General features: G+C 41.1%; 1 protein-coding gene across 1 annotated transcript; it reads left to right on the top strand.

Annotated features, from left to right (window-relative positions):
- Window positions 1-1,888: 1,888 nt before the first annotated feature.
- Window positions 1,889-15,148, top strand: ldlra (low density lipoprotein receptor a). The gene is made up of 18 exons (XM_044182451.1): window positions 1,889-2,082; window positions 5,545-5,670; window positions 5,804-5,926; window positions 6,117-6,497; window positions 6,608-6,730; window positions 6,838-6,960; window positions 7,106-7,225; window positions 7,499-7,624; window positions 8,411-8,582; window positions 8,668-8,895; window positions 9,043-9,161; window positions 9,276-9,415; window positions 9,588-9,729; window positions 10,678-10,815; window positions 10,987-11,328; window positions 11,926-12,006; window positions 12,138-12,301; window positions 12,400-15,148. The coding sequence occupies exons 1-18, from the start codon at window positions 2,025-2,027 to the stop codon at window positions 12,454-12,456; spliced, it is 2,763 nt and encodes a 920-aa protein (XP_044038386.1). The 5' UTR covers window positions 1,889-2,024; the 3' UTR covers window positions 12,457-15,148.
- The last annotated feature ends 5,361 nt before the right edge of the window (window positions 15,149-20,509 follow it).

Raw genomic sequence — 20,509 nt, 5'->3', positions numbered from 1 at the left:
GCTTGGGTAAACTACGACTAAGACATACTTGTGTGTTTCTTTGAAATTTCAATTGTTTTTGTGCCCATTTATCAGTGGTGGGGTAACACTGAAGGTCACACATGATAAAATGGACTTGGTCAATAAATACTATGCAGGGGGGGTTCCATGTTATCTGAATGTATAGCCCTTCCTGCGATAGTAGCAGGGTCAATGTATTGACTTACCACTATGGCCAACTTGATATTTCCCCTGCTTTAGCTTTTAGTTTTTTTCAAAGCAGTGTCAATGTTCCAGCGCCTCTTCCATGAAGTATGTTCAGAGGAAACATCTGGATTATTTATCTGTTTTCAATTAGAGGTGTGTTCCCGAACTATATGGTACTCTCTCTGCTTGGTTCAAGGTTATTGTTTTATCTCTTTAGATGTACTTTATCGCCGCGCCTCCTCTGATGTAAATCTCATTGTAAACTATCTAATCGACCCAGCAAAGTCTGAGACTTTGAACCTGAAGTAACGTGCTGTTTTTAGTAGAAGTAGTGATATGAAGATAAAAGCAGTGATAATGACTTTATGGACTGTTTTTAATATTTTATTAGAAAGTTTTGCTCGCCGGTCTGTTAGCCTGTTGTATCGGTATTTTGGTCAGTTAGCGTGTTGTATACAGTATATCTTCTACCTTGTGTGTTTTCGTTGATCAAAGAAATGACATGAGGGAAATTTAACATGACGTGTATTTTTGCGGAAGGTGGCAAACATGCATAGAAGAAGTCAATTATCTCCTTTCCCCACAAAAACATCAGTGTTGTTTTAACAGCACCATATGAACTGGAACACTGCTTTGTGTTGACCGGGTTGTGTGGTTTTAGTTAAATATTGAACGACTGCTATTGTAGGCCAGCTGCCAATCTTATAGACTGTCACGGGTCATATAGGGACCAATGTTGGACTTCACACCAGTTGACTGCGGACATCTTATTTACTTGGGGGGAAAGTCGTTGCCCCCAGACTTGGTTTTATAACAGTTCAATTTACCACGAGCAAAACTGATCTGAGAATATTTTGAGAATTTTTTTTTTTGGGGGGGGGGGTACAATTTCGGTCGGTTTCTAGAAAAAAGTTTAAGAAACAAGTTGTAATATTTTGAGAAAAAAGTCATAAAACGTAATTACTTAGTATTAATCGAGAAAGGGTGCATTAAGAACCCAATGTCATATGACTGCATTGGGTAGATTGGATTAAATGTGTGTGGTCCTGATAGTCTATGTATAGTACTGTACAGTTACTATTTTTTACTTGCAGAAGACCTGTGTTTCGACTGTACAGTCACGTTCCTATGAGCGGTACACAGCTCTGGTCTGTGGCTCCAGACCTCCATGTCCCACAGGTAATATCCTCAAAGTCAATAAAAATAAGGTTCTTCTTGGTGAAACTTATACAGTAACGTCCGGTCATCCACAACCCTCATTTGGTATGTAAAAGCCTCTTAATGTCCTCGAAATCTCAGATTATTATTTCCCCCCTATCCTTGTCGGGCCCCTGAGAAATATTCAACCAGGCCGCCCTAATTGCGGGGCGCGCCCCTGTTAACCATGTATTATAGTAAGGTTAGATTAAAAGAGGGTTGGAAATGAGTTAGGCTAATTAGAATTAACCTTCAGGGAATGAAACTTACCTCATGTATCCAAATACTGTATGTGCGTGTGTGGGCGTCTCTCCTGCCTCTCCTGAAAGGGTTAAACTCGTAGTAAAATCCACCTCCGCGGCTGCTCCGCCTCCCAATTGTTGGGGCTGTTCGCCTTAGAAATCACACCACTCCAGACCCCGCCTTCCGCCTCTCGGGGCCCCTCTCGGCCCCACCCACCCCTGGACCACATTGAAATGGCTCTGATGTTGTTGTCAAACAGTACAGTGTGCAGAGCATCCCTCCTCAGATCCTCCAGCAGCCTTCTACCACTGGCGCAGAGTCAAACAGCAGCCACGTCGCTGACAGTGTTATAGTAAGTCGCGTCAGTGTAGCGGCATCTTCCAGCGCGCCTGGAGAACATGGGACGGCGGCGTTACGCGTCATTGTTGTTTCTCATCTGCTCCCTTGTTCAGACAAGTAAGTTCGAATGTCCTTCATTTAAACTTGAGCAATGCTTTCATTAATTAGCTCTATTTCTGACTCGGCGCCTGCGCGAATCAAAGGTCAAACAGTAGAATATAGAAATGCATATTTAAATAACACTATAAAATGGGATTTAGGCCAAGTAGCCTCTTCAGTCCCTGTGGGTTTAAATTGCCCACTCCTCTGACAGCACCGGATGCAAGGTGAGGTGGGGGGTGGGGGGCGCAATTCTTCACAGAATGTGGGTCAAATCTGTCGCTTTTTTTCTTCTCCACAATGAATATTCGGGGCCAAAAATGCTTTCACGACGACTCGATATTTTTTTTTCATAATTTAACAGTTAAAATCCTCTATCTATCTATCTATCTATCTATCTATCTATCTATCTATCTATCTATCTATCTATCTATCTATCTATCAGTCATGCGCTTTTTTAATGTCTGCAGCGTTCAGTTGTACATTTTATCTGTTTTTTTTATCTGTTTTTTTTTTTATCCTCACCGGCTTTTGAATGAAGCTGCGTGTTTTGTGCTGTCCATTCACTGGCGCTCAGCGCGCAGCAGGCTGTGCAGCCAATGAGCTGCAAGCAGTGTGTGAATGCTGTCTGTGTAAAGATGCCAAGCGGGGTTTCTGAAAAAGCCGGTTGTTTGAAGCTGTTGCCATTCATAATGTGGGAATGGGCGCCACTTGGATTTAATATCACTGTGGAAAATGTATCAGGGCTAACGTTTGGATGCATTTGGGTTTTTTTAAATTTTTTTTATCAGCATTGCAAGATCACAAAGTGCATTCTTCCTACATGATGCAATATCCAGCCTGTTTGCAAGAGGCCGTCTCCCATCACCTGAAACGCCCTATTTTGCAGGAAATGAATGGAAACCCTCCAACTCATCCTCCAATGCAAACACAGCCATTGTCTTGCAGCATTCCTTGAGTTTTGGTTGTACACTCAGTCTGATGTGGAGGCACTGTCAGACCTGTTCCCAGTATGTTGGTTCTGGGAAACGGTGTGTGGTGAAACATGTTGGAACTGGTTGTCACCTATCCACATTTCCACACCGGTCACAGAGACGTGTTGTATTGAAACATGTCTGTCCCCAATGGTGTTAAATGGTTGCCTCTCACCAATGTTATTTGTGCCACCTTGAGGAGAAATTCAGTATCTCAATAAGTGATCCCTTCTTTTCTTTTTTTTTTTTTTTAATGGTCTGACCAGCAAGGGACACCTGACAGGAGATATTATTGTGAAATATTTAAAAGAGTAGGAATCGGTGTCCTGACGCTCTTTCTGCTCACCTCATGGCCAATCAATTAAACACACCAGATGTCACAGAATGGCCAACAAACATGAACATGAGCACATTTGTTATTTCTCCAGCACTGATTTGCACTCAGTCAATAACGCTGTCATTCGGTCGGTCTGAACTTTAAGCCCATTAAGTAAATAGCCAGCGTGAACTTGGTTTGGGGTGACGTGCCATTGGTTTCCGGTGAATGAGAACTGATCTATAAAGGGGAAAATTCCACCATTCAGGGAAAAGGAAAGTTTGAAATCTACCTTAAAGTTAAACCATTTGAGTGTTTTGTACTGTATTACCCACAGGGATATCCCATTGATAATACCAGCTCTGACAACTTGAAACTGATGACTATCTTTATGGTAAGGGCAATAATGCACCGCCTTTCACATGGAGTCATAAAGAAATTATCGGCTTAATGGTCAGTAGTAGATTTACTTCACAGCCATAACACCAAAATGACTGTTTGCAGTCATTTGGGGTCATATAAAATACTACTACAATGGCAAAAATCATTTCCTCAACCTGCAGAAGCTTGAACTACTGCTAAAGCATCAACCATGACCACGGCACCAGATGTTTGACTTCACCAAGAAGCTGTAAAACATTCATAGCCATGTATAATTTATGATTAGTCTTTTACCCACCCATTCTTATAGGGCACAAACTTATGAACATGTACATTCTTACTCATAAATATTTAATTAGAATTGTTTGAGTAAAAAGCTAATGTTGCACTTACTGTATCAGGCTATGAAGAGGTTAAATGCCTAGCTGCCCTCTGCCCCCTTTCAGAAACAGGTGGCCATTCAGGGTTTGAAGCCCCTGGGGCCAGAGAGAGGAATGGCCTCTAGTACCTTTTCAGGAAGTGCTGTCTCTCTGATGCACAGTCTAATTGGTCCTTCCAGTTCAGTGGCTTCATTGGGTCCATTAAAGATGGGGGTTGGGAGGTGTGTGTATTCAGCATATTAATTTTTGCCAGCAGGGACCGGGAAACACTGGGAAATGAGATTTCTGTTGTGATTATACACTTGCCAAGTCCAGCCTGACAAATGCAGGCCTACAGTAGGTACAGTGTGGTATCCCTGTTTAACCATCTACCCGCCCTATTTAAACAAGTACCAACAGGCACGTGTGTTTGTTCATGTGTGTGTCATGCCAGAGTAATTACCTCCCAGCCCTTTTCCTCCTCTGGCAACATGTTTATCCCCATCTTTGACATCCTTGAAGACATAGCCCCTCCCCTGCTGTCATGAAACCCAACTGAGGATGCCAAAAGTTTCCCCAAGTAACAACATCACTGATGAACAAGTAAACTACGACCAACTTTCTTTAGCTTACCTTTGATTTGTGACATGAGGCAATGTTGTATCTGCTCTGAAAAAACCCTGAAATAGCTCAACAACTGTTGGATGGATTGCCAGTAGATTTAGTACAGACATTCATGGTCCCCAGAGGATAAAACCTACTGACTTTTGTGTTCCCCCTCTAACACCCCCAGCAGGTTGACATTTTTGTTTTTTAGTGACAGAGGATGAAGCCTAATGACTTTGGTGAATCTCTGACTTTTCTAGTGCGTTTGAGTGAAATGTCTCGATGACTATTGGATGGACTGACATCAGCTGTGGTACTGATGTTCGTGCCCTCCTCAGGTTAAATTGTAATAACTTTGGTGAGCCTTAACTTTTCCTTTTGCGTCATCAGGTCATCAGGTCAAAACTTAAATTTGTCCAACACTTCGGTCCATGACCAAATATCCTGCAAAACTAATTCACATTATCCTCACCTGTACTTTGTGTTTACTGCTGAATAGCAAGTGTTAGCATGCTGGCACACTAAACTAAGATAGTGAACATGGTAAACATTGTGCCTGCTAAACATCAGCATCTTAACATGTTCATTGTGAGCATGGCGTTAGCAATTAGCTCAAAGCACTGCTGTGCCCAAGTGTAGCTTCACAGAGCTGCTAGCATGGCTGTAGACTTTTAGTCTTGTTTAATAGCGTTCTGCAGAATTATTATTTTATGTGACTTCACTTCTTTTCATTTGCAGCCATGTCTGTGTTTATGGGGAGTCTTCCTGTATTGGCCCTTGATAGATGATAACTAAAACAATGGTCCTTTTAGCTGAACTGTGTGTTTATATCTGTCTGTCATAGATGCATTGACAACATGTGGAGCCAAGCAGTTCCAGTGTGGGAATGGGAAATGCATCACAGTCAGATGGGTGTGTGATGGCACAGATGACTGCGGAGACGGGACAGATGAACTTCCTGGTACCTGCAGTGAGTGTCGTATGTCGCTTGACATGAGAATGGACTTGTTATTGCTTTGCATACATACCTGTCAATCCCACAGTCCCTCAGTCTGATGATTATACAGCCTCAGTTACCGTTTTTCTGTGTATTTCACATCCAGTGGCCAAAACGTGTAGACCGACAGAGTTCAGCTGCGCGGACCGCCTCAATCAGTGCATACCGAGCACCTGGCGCTGTGATGGAAAAGCTGACTGTGAGAATGGAGCTGATGAAGAGAGCTGTGGTAAGTCGAGTTAACTACAATCTGCAAGAGGCCCACAATCTGTCTCACCATTTCCTCAATCATATGTGATTCATCTTATTTTATTGCGCTCAGAATCCACAGCTATCATCCCCTCCCTTCCTCTCTGCTCTAAAGTGTTCCTGGTCTTTCATTACTCTCACCGCCCCGTTATGCCTCCTCTCTCTCTCAGCGCCAAAGCAGTGCACAGACACCGAGTTCCGCTGCAGGAATAGCCAGTGCGTGTCGTCCTCCTTTGTGTGTGACGACGAGGTGGACTGTGACGACGGCAGCGACGAGGCCTCCTGCCCGCCCGTCACCTGCAGCGCTGTGTCCTTCCAGTGCAACAACACCGTTTGCGTTCCGCGCCTGTGGGCCTGCGACGGTGACGCCGACTGCTCCGACGGCTCGGACGAGTGGCCCCAGAACTGTGGCACAATGACACCTGACATTGTCGCCACTCATCGGTGCTCATCCCTGGAGTTCGGCTGCGGCAGCGGAGAGTGCATCCACAGCAGCTGGAAGTGTGATGGAGGAGCTGACTGCCTCGATCGATCAGACGAAGCTGACTGTGGTACGTTTGATTACAAAATTCTTCTTTTCCTGTTGATTACATGCTGTAATTAGTTTCAAGTCATCATCTCTTGTAGTCATTCCAAATTTCTACCTGCTGCATCCCTCTAGCTCGTCCCACCTGCCGTCCTGATGAGTTTGAATGCGGTGATGGCACTTGCATCCATGGTAGCCGCCAGTGCAACCATCAATACGACTGCAGGGACATGAGTGATGAAACTGGCTGCGTCAATGGTACGAATCTCCTCCCTTACCCTTCCTATCCTGGTCGCTAGCAGCCAAGTGAACCGCAGAATCTCTAGTCTGTGTCTTTAGCTGAATCTTTTATTTCTCATGCACAGCAACCCACTGTGAGGGCCCGACCAGGTTTAAGTGCCGCAGTGGGGAATGTATTAGCATGGAGAAGGTGTGTGATAAGCACCGTGATTGCAGGGATTGGTCAGATGAGCCTCTTAGGGAATGTGGTGAGTACAGAAGCCTCTACATTCATAACCGTCTGGTTAATTACTACTTTTATGTATTTAATGAGGGTGTCTGCAGCTTGAGAATGCTAGTTACTGTATGTGCTCAGAAAAAAAGATGGTAAACCTTTTCTTCTTCCCACTGCAGACTCCAATGAGTGCCTGTACAACAACGGCGGTTGCTCTCATATTTGCAATGACCTGAAGATTGGCTATGAGTGCCTGTGTCCTGCTGGATATCGCCTGGTTGACAAAAAACGCTGTGAAGGTAACAGCCTCCCACAGTTAGAAACACTCCCACAGTTAGAAATTGTCAAACATCCATGTGCTTTTTTTATGTTCTCTCTCACTTTTCATACTAACGTGAACTTCAGTCAGATTATCAAATGATGCCAAGCAGTCTGTTTACTCTGACGCAAAGTTGTCCATGTCCCTGACTGTGCTGGCAGATAAAGAGGGATCCTGTAATTCTTATGGACACAATGACTCAGCATTGCACCTGTTTCATGTGTTTCATTTTTTCCTTTTTTCTTTGAATCAGATATCGATGAGTGTGCCAACCCAGACACCTGCAGCCAGATCTGCATCAACCAGATAGGCAGTTACAAATGCCAGTGTGAGGAGGGTTACCAAGTTGACCCGGCAACCAAGGCCTGCAAGGCAATCGGTGAATATCAGCTCTCTGTGTTCTTTCCACTGTTTCAGGGCCTCAGCTTCCCTGCTGCTCTACTAACTGGAGCACGCCATAGCCCCGTAAAGCCTACAAACGCTGGTACAACACATAGCGTAGCGTTAGCTATCAGATGTTAGCAATTTAAGACATGTGTCCCCTTTACAACATTCAACATTTGGGAGGACCCATCATCGTTAAGGCGTTAAGTTTGTATTTCATTCAGAAAGTAGAAGCTAGTTGGCCTAGCTTGCCAAAATTTGCACTGATTCCCGCAAGACGTTACTTTTGGTTCACGTAATATCAACACCTGCTGAGTCAACAACAGCTCTCATACACTCAGTCCAGCTATAGTGTGCTGTCTCTGTTTTATGGGTCTAGTTGTGGACTGTCAAAACTCACAGCAACGAGTAGTCCTCTAACCTCAGCACTCTGTACGTTGCTCAGTGATTTGAATCAAGACACTGAGTAACTCACGCGCTGACTCACGGAGTAACGTACAGAGTGCTCAAATCACAGATGGGCTAACAGTAAAAAGCAACGGCTAACGTTTGCCCCCCAGCTGGTTGTCCACATCGTCCGTCTTAACCAAAAATTCACATCCCCTGGAGAACACTAATGCAGGGGCTGCTATCACAGCAGAAACATTTATAGAACTTAAATTTCTTCTTCTTGTTAATCACAATTTTGTCCAAAAAAGAATAGAAATTTCAGTTTGACCTTAAACAAACATTCACACGAAATGACTAATAAAAATACAACTTGTCCACTCTGATTTTGTAGGTACAATAGCTTACCTTTTCTTCACCAACCGTCATGAAATCCGAAAGATGACTTTGGACAAAAGTGAGTACACCAGAGTAATCCCCCGTCTAAAGAACGCTGTGGCTCTCGACATGAACATGGCTGCCAAAGAGATCTACTGGTCAGACATCTCCCATAAGAAGATCTACAGGTGAGCAAGACTGAAATCAGAATGAAAGCAGTGTTTTTATTTTCTTTTACTCTTGCTTCACACCAGCTCTTCACTTTCAATCCAGAGCTCAGATGGACTCGGCTGAAGACACCGCTCGTCACAGCGTAGTCGTGGGTAGCGACGTCGATGCTCCTGAAGGCATCGCTTTTGACTGGATCCATGGTAACCTGTACTGGACTGACAGCATTCGCAGCACCATCTCCATGGTAACTGCTGATGGTAGCCGCCGCAAAACTCTCTTCCACCAAGACTTATCTAAACCACGCGCTATTGTGGTCGACCCCCACAGCAAGTAAGTCTGATAGCACTAATAAAATGACCATAATGCCTAAATCCTTCCTAGACTCTTTGTTTTCTTTATTTGCATACGATCTAAAGGAATATATTGATTTCAGTATTTAATTTTTTTTTTATTTACAACATATCTATGTCCTCCTAGCTTCATTTACTGGACTGACTGGGGGAATCCCGCTAAGATTGAGAAGGCAGGTCTTAACGGAGGAGACCGCACCGCTCTGGTCACTGACAACATTGAGTGGCCTAACGGGATTACACTCGGTAAACTCTAGCATTCATGTGTCTCTTCTTTCAAGTTGTTTTTTATATATATTTATGTGAAGGCCAAGGGTAAATCTGGTCTGACCTGTTGACCCCGCCCCGCTTCATCCCCAGACCTGTTGAACCAGCGGCTATACTGGGTGGACTCTAAGCTGCACACCCTCTCCAGTATTGACGTGCAGGGCGGTGGTCGACGCACCCTCATCATCGACGAAAACAAGCTGGCTCACCCACTGGGACTCACTGTGTTTGAGGTAGATGTATACCACCTGATAAACTTAGTTACACATAAACCCGGAGCCTGTCAAATACAACATGCCATAAACTCCTCACGATACGTGTAAACAGTAGTATTCCTCACTACTACTACTACTACTCTGTCCCCAGTCTCCTAAATGTTGTTGTGGTTGTTTTTTGTGCTTCTAGGAAAGAGTGTTCTGGACAGACGTCAGTAACAATGCCATCCTCAGTGCAAACAGGCTGACGGGTGGTGACATCACACCAGTGGCAGAGCACCTATCATCACCAGAAGACATTATTCTCTACCATAACCTCAAGCAACCTGCTGGTAAGAGACACCACTATCACATAACGTTCAGAATTCTGAAAAATTGGTAAAGATCAGATTTATTTGGTTGGGTCATTGTCGTTGAGTGCTCATATCAAATCAGACCATGCTAACTAGGGTTTTTAGTTTGCATATCAGATTGATATTGACCTTTTATTAAATATTGAATATTGGCTAAACATTGTCATTCACTGCCAATTCGATGGAGGTTCCTCCCAGACCACAGCTACGTAAGAACAGTGTGTAACACCTGCAACAAAGTTTCATTTTTGGTACTATTCATTCACTGGTATTATTAATTAAATTGCTTAATAATATCTTTTGTAAGTTATTACTTCATTTAAAAGCAGCAACACCAGAAATTTCCCTAGTATTGCATGCTTAGGCCCCTCTCACCCAGAGGTTCCCAACCCCCTCAGAACATTTGCTACTGGGAAACAATATTGTTTGGCAAAAAAACTGAATAATAATTATATATTATATATCATTGACTTTAAAGAAATAGTTTGAAGTTTTGTAAAATATGCCTATTTGCTTTCTTGCTGAGAGTTTGATGAGAAGATGCCACTCTTTTATCTGCACAGTAAATATGTAGGGTAGCTTTGGTTAGCACAAGACTGTTTCCAGCTAATTAGTGAGCTGTAGAGATGCTGGTTGGCGGATTTCCTTACCATTGGACAGGGCTAGGCTAGCTGTTTCCCCATTTGCAGTCTTTGTGCCAAGCTAAGCTAACCGCCTGCTGGCTGATTAGCTAAGCTTATTAGCTTACATTTAGCGTACAGACATGAGAGTGGTATCAATCTTCTCATCTAACTCTCAGCAAAAAGTGAATAAGCATGTATCCCAAAATGTCTTAACTACTGCTTTAGTATGATAACATTGATAATGGCTTCAAAACATGTAAAGCACTTCAACTAAACAAAAATTTCATCCTCTTTTCCACTGCAGGGAGAGATTGGTGCCAGGTATCCAGCTGCGAATTCTTGTGCCTGGCAGCTCCTCAAGTGGGCAGACATCCCCCCAAATATACCTGTGTCTGTCCAGATAACATGATGCTAGCCAGGGATATGAGGTCATGTGTACCTGGTATGTAAATGAGCAAAGAGCAAATATACTGTAGTATAATATCAAAAAGAAAAGTACAAATTCATAATGAGATCATTTCTGTCTTCTAAATAGAGTATTTTCTTTAGTGATTTCACAAGCGGTTCTATTTCTGACTCTCACTCCTACCCCTCTGTTTTTGTACTTCACCAGCTGTGCCAACACCTGCAGCTCCCGTGCAGCCTAAAGTTCCAGCTACCAACCCCCCTCGTTGGCCACCAGTGCCAGCCAGCACCACATCTAGGCCCCAAGTCCGCACCACACCTAAGCCCCAAGTCCGCACCACACCTAAGCCCCAAGTCCGCACCACACCTAAGCCCCAGGTCCGCACCACCACAGTGCCAATCGTAATCACCAGCACTGCGGCAAAGCCAGTGCCACACGCCACCAAGCCTCCTGTAAGGACCACCACACCTGAACCAAGGACCCCGTCACCCCAGTCGGTGAAGCCTAAAATTCCCCAGACCACCACAGAGGCTCCAGTCACCTCTCCAGGCAAGTTGAAGTACCATAATGGTGGTTTTGCGTATTTTAAAAATTAAGGTTAAAATTATGTAGACACTTTGCATTTCTGTTGACCATTTTACAAAGTTTGTTAGACAAACAATAACCAAAAATGGACACAGGGAAAAGGATCATGTGACTTTGGTAGTTTCTTGTAATAAATTGTTTCCTGCCTGGCGGCTGACTCTCAGGTCTTATACTGTATGTCTGAGTTTTCCACGAGAACTTGAAGACACTACTAAAGAAGCAATTGCAAAATGGTTACCAACTGCAACTGCATTACCATGTGACAGTAATTTCAATATTAAGTCTCTGCAAGTTGATTTGCACACTGTACTGGCCTGATCTGAAACCGATGGATGGTTGTAATCAGTCTAAAATTGGTACGGTAAGCATGGTATGTTTTGGGGAAATAGCTGTCAGGAATGTAAAGTATATGCTCTTTGAGGTAAGCAGGGTAAAAACATGCAAAAAGACCAGCAGTATGGGCCTTTGAGCGCATTGCCCTCAGCTCGGACATACATGTGTACAGTGCAGATGAGCTTCATGTATCATTAACTTCTTTTCTTGTGTTTACCTTTCCTTTAGCTTTCCGACATGGATTTTCTGCCGCTATACCCAGCACTGGCTCCGCCACTCCAGTGGCTCTGTATATTGTCTTACCTCTGGGTAAGTTGCTTTGGCAGTTGCTGTAAAGGTGGCTTCTTTACAGAAAATACAAATTATTTGAAATAATAACAGCATCATACATCATGTCTCATCTCTCTCTTTGTCTCTCTCCCGATGTCTGCCTTATGTAGCGATCATTTGTCTGGTGGCTGTTGGTAGCGTGCTGCTATGGAGGAACTACAGGCTGAAGAACACCAACACAATTCACTTTGACAACCCTGTCTATCAGAAAACCACTGAGGACCAGGTGCACATTTGGAGGAGCCACAGCCCTGACGGTTACTCCTACCCAAAAGTGAGTCTAAGAGGAGTCACGTCAACTAACCCGTTTCAGCACACACAGGCTACAGTATATGTTATGTCTGACATCCTTTTTATTTGCTGTCCTATCAGAGACAAGTTGTGAGCTTGGATGAAGAGGCAGACAATCCAGCCTTCACAGAAAACTGAAAACTGATGTTGGGCAGAGTGGAAAGAAGAGCCTCGATGATAAGCTACCTTGGACGTCCGTTTGCATTTTTTACCTCACTCAGCACAAAGATATGGAAGTCAAAGCCAGTATCAGACAAGCTTGAACCACTATATCCTCACAGATGAACAAGTGCTCTACAGTGGAAAAACCAGGGTGAAATATTTTTTTTCCATCAAATTAACAGTTGACAATAAGACGGTGTAGTCCCTCATTCGTCCAGGAGTGTTCTATCGTAGAAAAGGTTTCAGTCGTAGTCATCTGGACACTGTTTTCAGAATCAAGACGTTTCGGCTCCCATCCGGAAGTCATTCTCAATTGTGACATGATTGAGAATGACTTCCGGATGGGAGCCAAACGTCTTGATTCTGGAAAACAGTGTCCAGATGACTACGACTGAAACCTTTTCTACAACAGTTGACAATCCTTTCCTCACCAAATCATCAGATGATGGATTCCTCAATCTAACATTTAGTTTTACTTGTTATCCTAACTGATGCTGATGATATAACTGGAGAACTGTGTCATTGTTAAAGACACATAATGTCTTGTTTTTCATGCAACGGTTTAACTGAGCTCAATTAATGCAACTTATAATTGGGAATTCCCTCCAACTCGTGTTCGGTAGAATTTCACAAATGAGTGTTGTAAATATCACTGTTTTATCACTTATCATTTTTTTATTTTAGCTTTTGTCTGTTTATGGAACATTATCGAATCTTATTCGCTTTCTTGGCCACTCTCATGTCTGTATGGTAAATATAAGGCTACACCCAGCAGCTGGTTAGCTTAGCTTAGCTTAGCTCAAAGACTGGAAGCATAGGGAAACAGCTAGCCTGGCTCTGTCCAAAGGTAACAAAATCCATCCACCAGCATCTCTTATATATATTATTGTGTAACTTCCTGGAGTTTGCGCTGGTTGGCTGGCAACTGCTCCTGGCCAAGAAATAGTCCGGCACACATAATTTTGTACATAATAAATAAACAAGATATAACATGTTTATTAGTGAGCTTTAGAGATGCTGGTTGGTGGATTTTTACCTTTGGACAGAGCCAAGCTAGCTGTTTACCCTCCACTCTTTGTGCTAAGCTAAGCTAACTGGCTGCTGGCTCCATCTACATATTTAACAAACAGATATGAGAGTGGTATCAATCTTAGCATCTAACTCTTGACAAGAAAGTTAACAAGCATATTTTCCAAAATGTCGTATTATTCCTTTGATTATAAAGCTGGAGCCAGGAGAAGGTTACCGTAGCATTAAGACATTTTTACGCTTTGTTTTCTGTACAGACTAATGAAACGAGGTATAGCGTGTACAGTAATTAGAGAGCATTAGAGTTGCTGGTTGGTGGATTTTGTTACCTCTGGACAAAGCCAAACTAGCTGTTTCCCCTGTTTCCAGTCTTTATGCTAAGCTAAGCTAAGATAATCACCACGGCTCTAGCTCCGAACTTAACGCGCACGCATGAGAGTGGAATCAATCTTCTCATCAAACTCTCGGCCGAGAAGGTGAATAAGGTGTATTTCCCAAAATAGCAAACAATTTCTCTTTGTTCATTGGAAACAAGACAATCTGAAGCTGACTTTTATACAAAGACAAACACTAACGCTAGAGGGGATTTAAAGTTGAGCATACAGTAGGTGAATGTCATACTGAAAAGCATGTGCCAGTTTAACCAGCGTGACCTCAGTAAGTCTCATAATGATTAGTGTGTGTCATTTTGAGTTTTACAGCAGCTATTGCCTCAGTAGTGGAGCAAAAATATCATCCAAAGGGACCTAAAGACGCTGCTGTAGTCAACCTCAAAGAAAACACACCGCACACTGTGTTTGTGCCCTGATTTATATTGACCTCTGAGATAGCCTTCGGATTTCGCATATCACCATATGGTCACAACACAACGTTCTTCAGCAGCTGTCTGTTGTTTCTGAGTTTCTCCTGACACTTTTTTTTTTTAGCTCCATTCTCCTGATTTGTGATCGGCTGTCTGTGACATTGGAGAGCCATCTTTAAAGTTTCCCTCCCTATGCCCCTCTTGGGATGACCTGCGCATTCCTCAAAGACTGAAAAGCTTTGATGCAACCACGTGTGACCAACGGGGCCGTGTCTGATGCTCTGTAGCATGGCACGTGTATATTTACATCCTCCCTTAGGACCAGACTTGCCTTATTCCAGCATTGCTGACAAAAGAAAGCCATGTGCCCTATCCTGTTTTTAAAACAGCTTTCACCAGCTGTTTGAGCTCATTTATTTGAATTGTTGACAAATGTGTGCCTTTTTAATGACATATTTTGTTCACATGTTCAAGTTGGTGCTATTGAACTCAGTAGATGTGTATATAATATCAGGGTGTCTGCCTGTTTACAGTGACTCGCTTGAGGGATGTGGCAGTGTTACACGCAAGTGAGGTTACACCTAACAAAGACATTATTGTGACGTGGGTTAGTGACCATCGTGAGGCTTTTAGGTAGAAAAAAGTGCTAGTGAGGCTGTACATAAAGTCATTTTACATTCACTGACTAGCGGTGCAGATTAAGCGTGTAAATATAATGTTCATGCATGTAAATATTTGTTCTTTACTGTTTTTTGGTAATAATGTCAGTGTTTTAGACTTTGTTGTGAACTTTAAACATTTGATGTACATAAATAAATGCTTCTATTTATTATAGAATCACTACTCTCTGGGTTGGGTTTTTCAAGACTCATATCTGAATTTACTTAGAAAAATAGAAAATAAAGCGATACAGAGAGCAATATGACAGCTGACAAATTGCTAGACTTGAAGATGTTCACTTGAAAGGTATGCGTGAAAGTATGAGAGCAAAATACGATGATAGCAAGAGCAGATATAAAGCGGAAAAGAATGTACAATTTATGAGGATATGCCAAATTATGTGAAATATAACATGAACACACAAATAGGAAAACTCCATTCCTCCTACAGAGACTCAGACATGAACATTTTGCATACAGTAATAAATCTGGAAAATATCGGGCCACCCAAATCAAGCGGAACAAAGAAAAAACAATAATTCCAACAAATGTGAACGCCTGAGGGAAATAAATGAGACCTTCCAAGATTTTTACACAAACTCATCAATACATAAACCAAGGCAAGAAGACAATGACACATTTCTAAGCAACATTCATTTACCTCAACTTGAAGACCAAACAAATGGGAACAAGACCTACAGATTATCCCTGGTGCCGACTTCTGGACCAAAATCTGCAAAAACATCTTCTCCATATCCACCAACACAAACATGCAACTCATACAAGATTATTCATAATAGTACACTACGCAGGGAAAAGCATGTTTAAAATGGGTTTAAGAGACGCTGACATTTGTCCGCACCGTGCACAAAACACCACAGACAGCTATAAGCATGCCACATGGGACTGCACACCAATTACACAATTCTGGCGCCTAACAACCTCTCCCTTCCTTTAGGCTGCCACATCCCAGAATCCCCTCCGCTCTGCATACCAGGAGACATCTCCAACGCAAAGCTGAAGTAGAATACGCTCCATAGCCCTAATCATCGCCAAGAAAACTATCCTCATGAGCTGGAGATCAAGGGGAAAAAAAATCAATATTACAAAATCTACTAATCGAATACATATCAATGGAAAAATGATCTGCCGCCGTTAAAAAACAAACTGCTGATTTTGACATATGACATCTGGAAACCATTCATCGACACTCTAAATTCCTCTAAAATTTTGTCACCAATTATACTCATCCCCTCTCTTTTTGCCTGTCCACCATCCACAATAAACACACACATATGTGCCATCACACATATACTGTAATTAATAAAAAAATGTTTTATCTGTCAAACACTTGTACAAACACAGGCATCACACACACACACACACACACACACACACACTCAGATCTCCCTCCGCGCTCCCTCTAATCTCTCCTCCCTCCTGTTTTTAAAAAAAGTATTTATTTACTTATTTTTCTCTCCCTTCTCACCCTCTTTTCCTCTAAACTGTTTTGGTGAACCATCACTACTGTTGTGTATTTACTATTTACTTATATATTTGTTTTTTTATGTTTTATGTTGATTTTCCTATTGATACTGATAGTGATATTATTATTATTATTACTATTACCATGGTTAGTGTTATTATTAGTATTGTCATTATTATTATTATCATTATTTCTATAATTAATTCTATTTTTTCTGTTTTGTTTTTTGTTCTTAGTAGGTTTGTTTGTGTTTGTGTGTGTGTGTGTGTGTGTCTGTCACTTTTTCACTCTTTACGGAGTGCTCTCACAAAGCATCATAATTACTATTATGTGTACTCACTACTTATATATTCTTTTCATTCCTAATTAAATACATTTTTGTTATGGCCATTATTATTAATGATGTTGTTATTGTGGTTGTTATGTTATTATCACCAGAATTAATATTATTATTGTTACTGTTGTTCGGGATGAAGGTGGTGGTATTACGTGAGGTTTTGTATTTCCCCCCACCCTGCTCTTGTCATTTTACCATTATTACTATTGATTACTATTATTGCTGTTGTTATTATTGTTATTGTTATTTTTATTGTTGTTGTTATTAATGGTAAATCGATATTACTCTCCCTCTCGCACACTCCACAACAGTGTTTTTTTTCATACAGTTGAATTGCCAATGTTTAGGTTGCTTCGGTCCAGTTTGCATTCGTACTTCCGAGTGGCAGAAGCTGGACGTTTCAACCATTTATGCATTACTTTTATTTCGAACTATTTCAACAGTTTATCTAAGCTAACCATTTCAACTGTGTATCCATTAGCTTTTAGCTAACTATTTCCATTGTTTATCCCTTAGCTTAACTATTTCAGCCCTCCATTACTTTTAGAAAACGATTTTAACTGGTTCTTTGCTCCCAAACTAGTTTGCATGCAGGTGATGGGCAGTTTATTGTAAATTTACTAAGATCAGCATCACACCAATTTGTAATCGTAATTGGCTGTTTATTTTCCTCTTAACACAAATATGTGGACTTTTATTTTTAAATCAAATCAAAATTGCCATTTTTTAGTTGAGTTGGTTGAGTTTAATTAAGTTCATTCGTTGAACTAAAATCTTTCCACATACCCTGGCACCTGCAGATGTAGCCTCTGGGGTACAAGTACCCCTGGTTGGGAATCACTGCCTTTAACAATGTAACAGTTTACATATGGAAGACACTGGGTGTATATTTGAACTCCATTTTCTATTCATTTAAATTTAGTAGAACTCATGTAAACTGAAAAAGCTCATGATTTATTTTTCAGTTCTTCAAAAATGTCTTTCCAAAAACATATTTTTGCCTTTGTGACTACATGGTTCAAAGCTGAGTCTTACTTTCCTTCTCTGTGTTGTTATTTTGGTGGCTGAAATGCTGGTTAAGGTATGTGGCAGATGAGAGGTTTTGAAAAATGTACAGTAGCATATTCCACTGTTTTCATCCAACAGCTTTGGTATGCAGACATGGCAGGAAACGTGAAGTGAGGGGGTTTTCTCGCTCTGTTTTTCAGGGGGACTGACTGCGGGGGCTTTTGTAGTTCTTCTATAGAAAACAAGACCTTTTTCCTAGAAAGTCAGGGCGTCACAACGAAAGGCAAAACCACACAGTTTCTTAGAAAACACTGTGAGATCACAGACAGGAAAATAATAACTCTCTGTGTGTGAAAGTCTCTCCTTTATTTTGATTTATTTGCACATAAAAGTAAAAGATATAATAACCCATGCATGGGAGCTGGAAAGTCTTTTACAAAGCTTATACATTCTGAATACATTAATAAATACCCCTCTTCATTTGGCAATAATGACTTTTGTTTACATGTTGATCAATATATAATTGTATCAGAGCATTGTCAACTTGGCTAACTTAGTAAACTGTCAGGTGATGTGCTTTTTATAAGCCAACAGTATAATATATTGAAGCTTGGTAGACATCCATGAGCAGTTTGTAATGTGTTTCTTAATGTTTTCCTTTGCACAAAAACAAGGATTTTGATTTGCACTTTGAAAGGTTTCATTTGTTTTAAGTTGTCATCTCTTGAGATCAGGTAAAAGGAAGTTTCATTAACAATCATGTGGCCATAGCTTAAATAAACAACGTTTTGGGTTTTTTCAGTCATCAAAATCCATGTATTGTGGTAGCTTTAAGAGGAAGCCACAACAACAGCTATCAGAGAAGAGGAGGGAAACAAACAGCTCTGTGACCCTGGCAATCTGCAGTCAAATCCCCCTATAGGCAGGTCATGTGCAAAGTTCAAGGCTGAGGAAGGGCGGAAGTGTCGAGCTGATAACACAAGTCAAAAGATGCAGTGACACGTCAATGTGGGTAAACATACAGATCAGGAAAATCTAAATACTGTATGTGATTATTAATACAGCTACATCATCAATCAGAGTGAATCTTTCCGGATGTTCGACACTCAAAGCAGTTATCGAGACTCCCAATTTGTTTTTGTTTGCACAGACTGCAGGAAATATCTGTTTTTCAAACAAAAGTTTCATCTGAATCCCTTCACACCATTAATTATTAATTCAACCACAGAAGTCATGTTGTGCATCATTCCAGTTACTTCCACAGATGAAAGGAATAAATACTGCTGAAGTCATGTTTTCTACTCGCTACATGTGTTTTTCAGTTTGAAAGAAAGCCTGAACATCTAGTTCACTAAAGACACTTCTTTCTGATTGCGACACATTTGAAGTTATTTAGTTTTACACAGACTCAACTTCATTCATAAACAGTTATACAATTAAAGCTAGTTTAGTGTTTCTTCTTTGTTTAAATTTTGGTGTAGAATAAACATGGAAAATAGCATACCCCATTTTGTACAATCATATATATATATAAATATACATTCTGATGACATTTCTGAGCAGGTTCCAATAATTTTCACCTGATGTTTAAGACACGTGATCTCCCAAAGTGTGAGGATACGACATTACCGCTCACCTGATCCTACATAAACAAAGGCACGCAGTCCCAGTCCCTGGAGCCTCACTGACCTTTGCTCAGACTGTGAGAGAGACCAGCCTCATTTGGGAGGCACACACTACTCACCTGACAACAGCCTGACCAATGGTGCTGCTAACAATATTTGATCAAAGTTGTTCACGGAGGATAAGAAGTTCAGAGATTTTATAGTTTATATTCTCAGAATCCACCCATGTCCTCTTAAAGTTTGTCCCCTCACTTTTTTCATATGACACAAATTAATCAAAAATCCTCAAAGCTCAGAAGATTATGTTTCTCCAGAATCCTGCAATTCTAATATTGAATTATCTTTTTTATCCACATTTTTTAAGTTTTAAGGACTTTAGTCGTTTAATGAGTGTTTATACTATGTAATACAATAAGACAAGTGGGAGAGGATCATAGCATGCAGCTTGGCTACATCCATAGAAATTCTTTTAATTTGTCTATTTTGTCTTAATTTGTTGTATTTAATAGTTTTGCCATTTTATTGGACATATTTCTCAAAATAAAAATTGGACCCATAATTACATAAAGATATTTAAGTTATCACTAACTATATCACTCTTTTTACCCTGGATGAGAAAGTCAACATTATACATATTATGTAGAGAAATATACTTTTTGTCTTGCCAATACTCGAACAAAGGCATGATTGATAAAGTCACCATGTAATCCTTTCCATAGCAGATGTTAGCTTTACAGCTGCTGGCTAAGCTGTTTTTGCATTTGTGTATACAACATCGGCATACGTTTGCCGTTATTTCCCGTGACACATTAATATACAAACTAAATAACAGGGGGCCTAACACTGATCCGTCAGGTACACCCATCGTTCACTTCATGTTACTGCATTATTAGCTTTAACACACTACATCTTATTAGATAATTATGAAGACACCCACGCCAGTGCTTTAGATGAAAAATTTAATTTAGAACAAATATAAAAATACAGCATTGACTACTCCTCCTTCAAGCCTAGATTTGATTAGCTCTATTAGGTGTAAGGTGTTTCAGTGGAATGATTTGCTCTAAAGCAAAAGTGCATATG

This window comes from Siniperca chuatsi, linkage group LG21 (genome assembly GCF_020085105.1).
Source record: "Siniperca chuatsi isolate FFG_IHB_CAS linkage group LG21, ASM2008510v1, whole genome shotgun sequence".
In the NCBI taxonomy this organism is placed as follows: Eukaryota; Metazoa; Chordata; class Actinopteri; order Centrarchiformes; family Sinipercidae; genus Siniperca; species Siniperca chuatsi.
This window is presented reverse-complemented; position numbering and strand designations above follow the sequence as displayed.

What these genes read in the sequence shown, in the direction of transcription:
- ldlra (XM_044182451.1), top strand. Translation starts at nt 2,025, where the DNA reads ATGGGACGGCGGCGTTACGCGTCATTGTTGTTTCTCATCTGCTCCCTT. An exon ending in ATCAGACGAAGCTGACTGTG is followed by an intron (nt 6,498 to 6,607) that starts GTACGTTTGATT and finishes GCATCCCTCTAG; the next exon opens with CTCGTCCCACCTGCCGTCCT. An exon ending in TGGGACTCACTGTGTTTGAG is followed by an intron (nt 9,416 to 9,587) that starts GTAGATGTATAC and finishes TTGTGCTTCTAG; the next exon opens with GAAAGAGTGTTCTGGACAGA.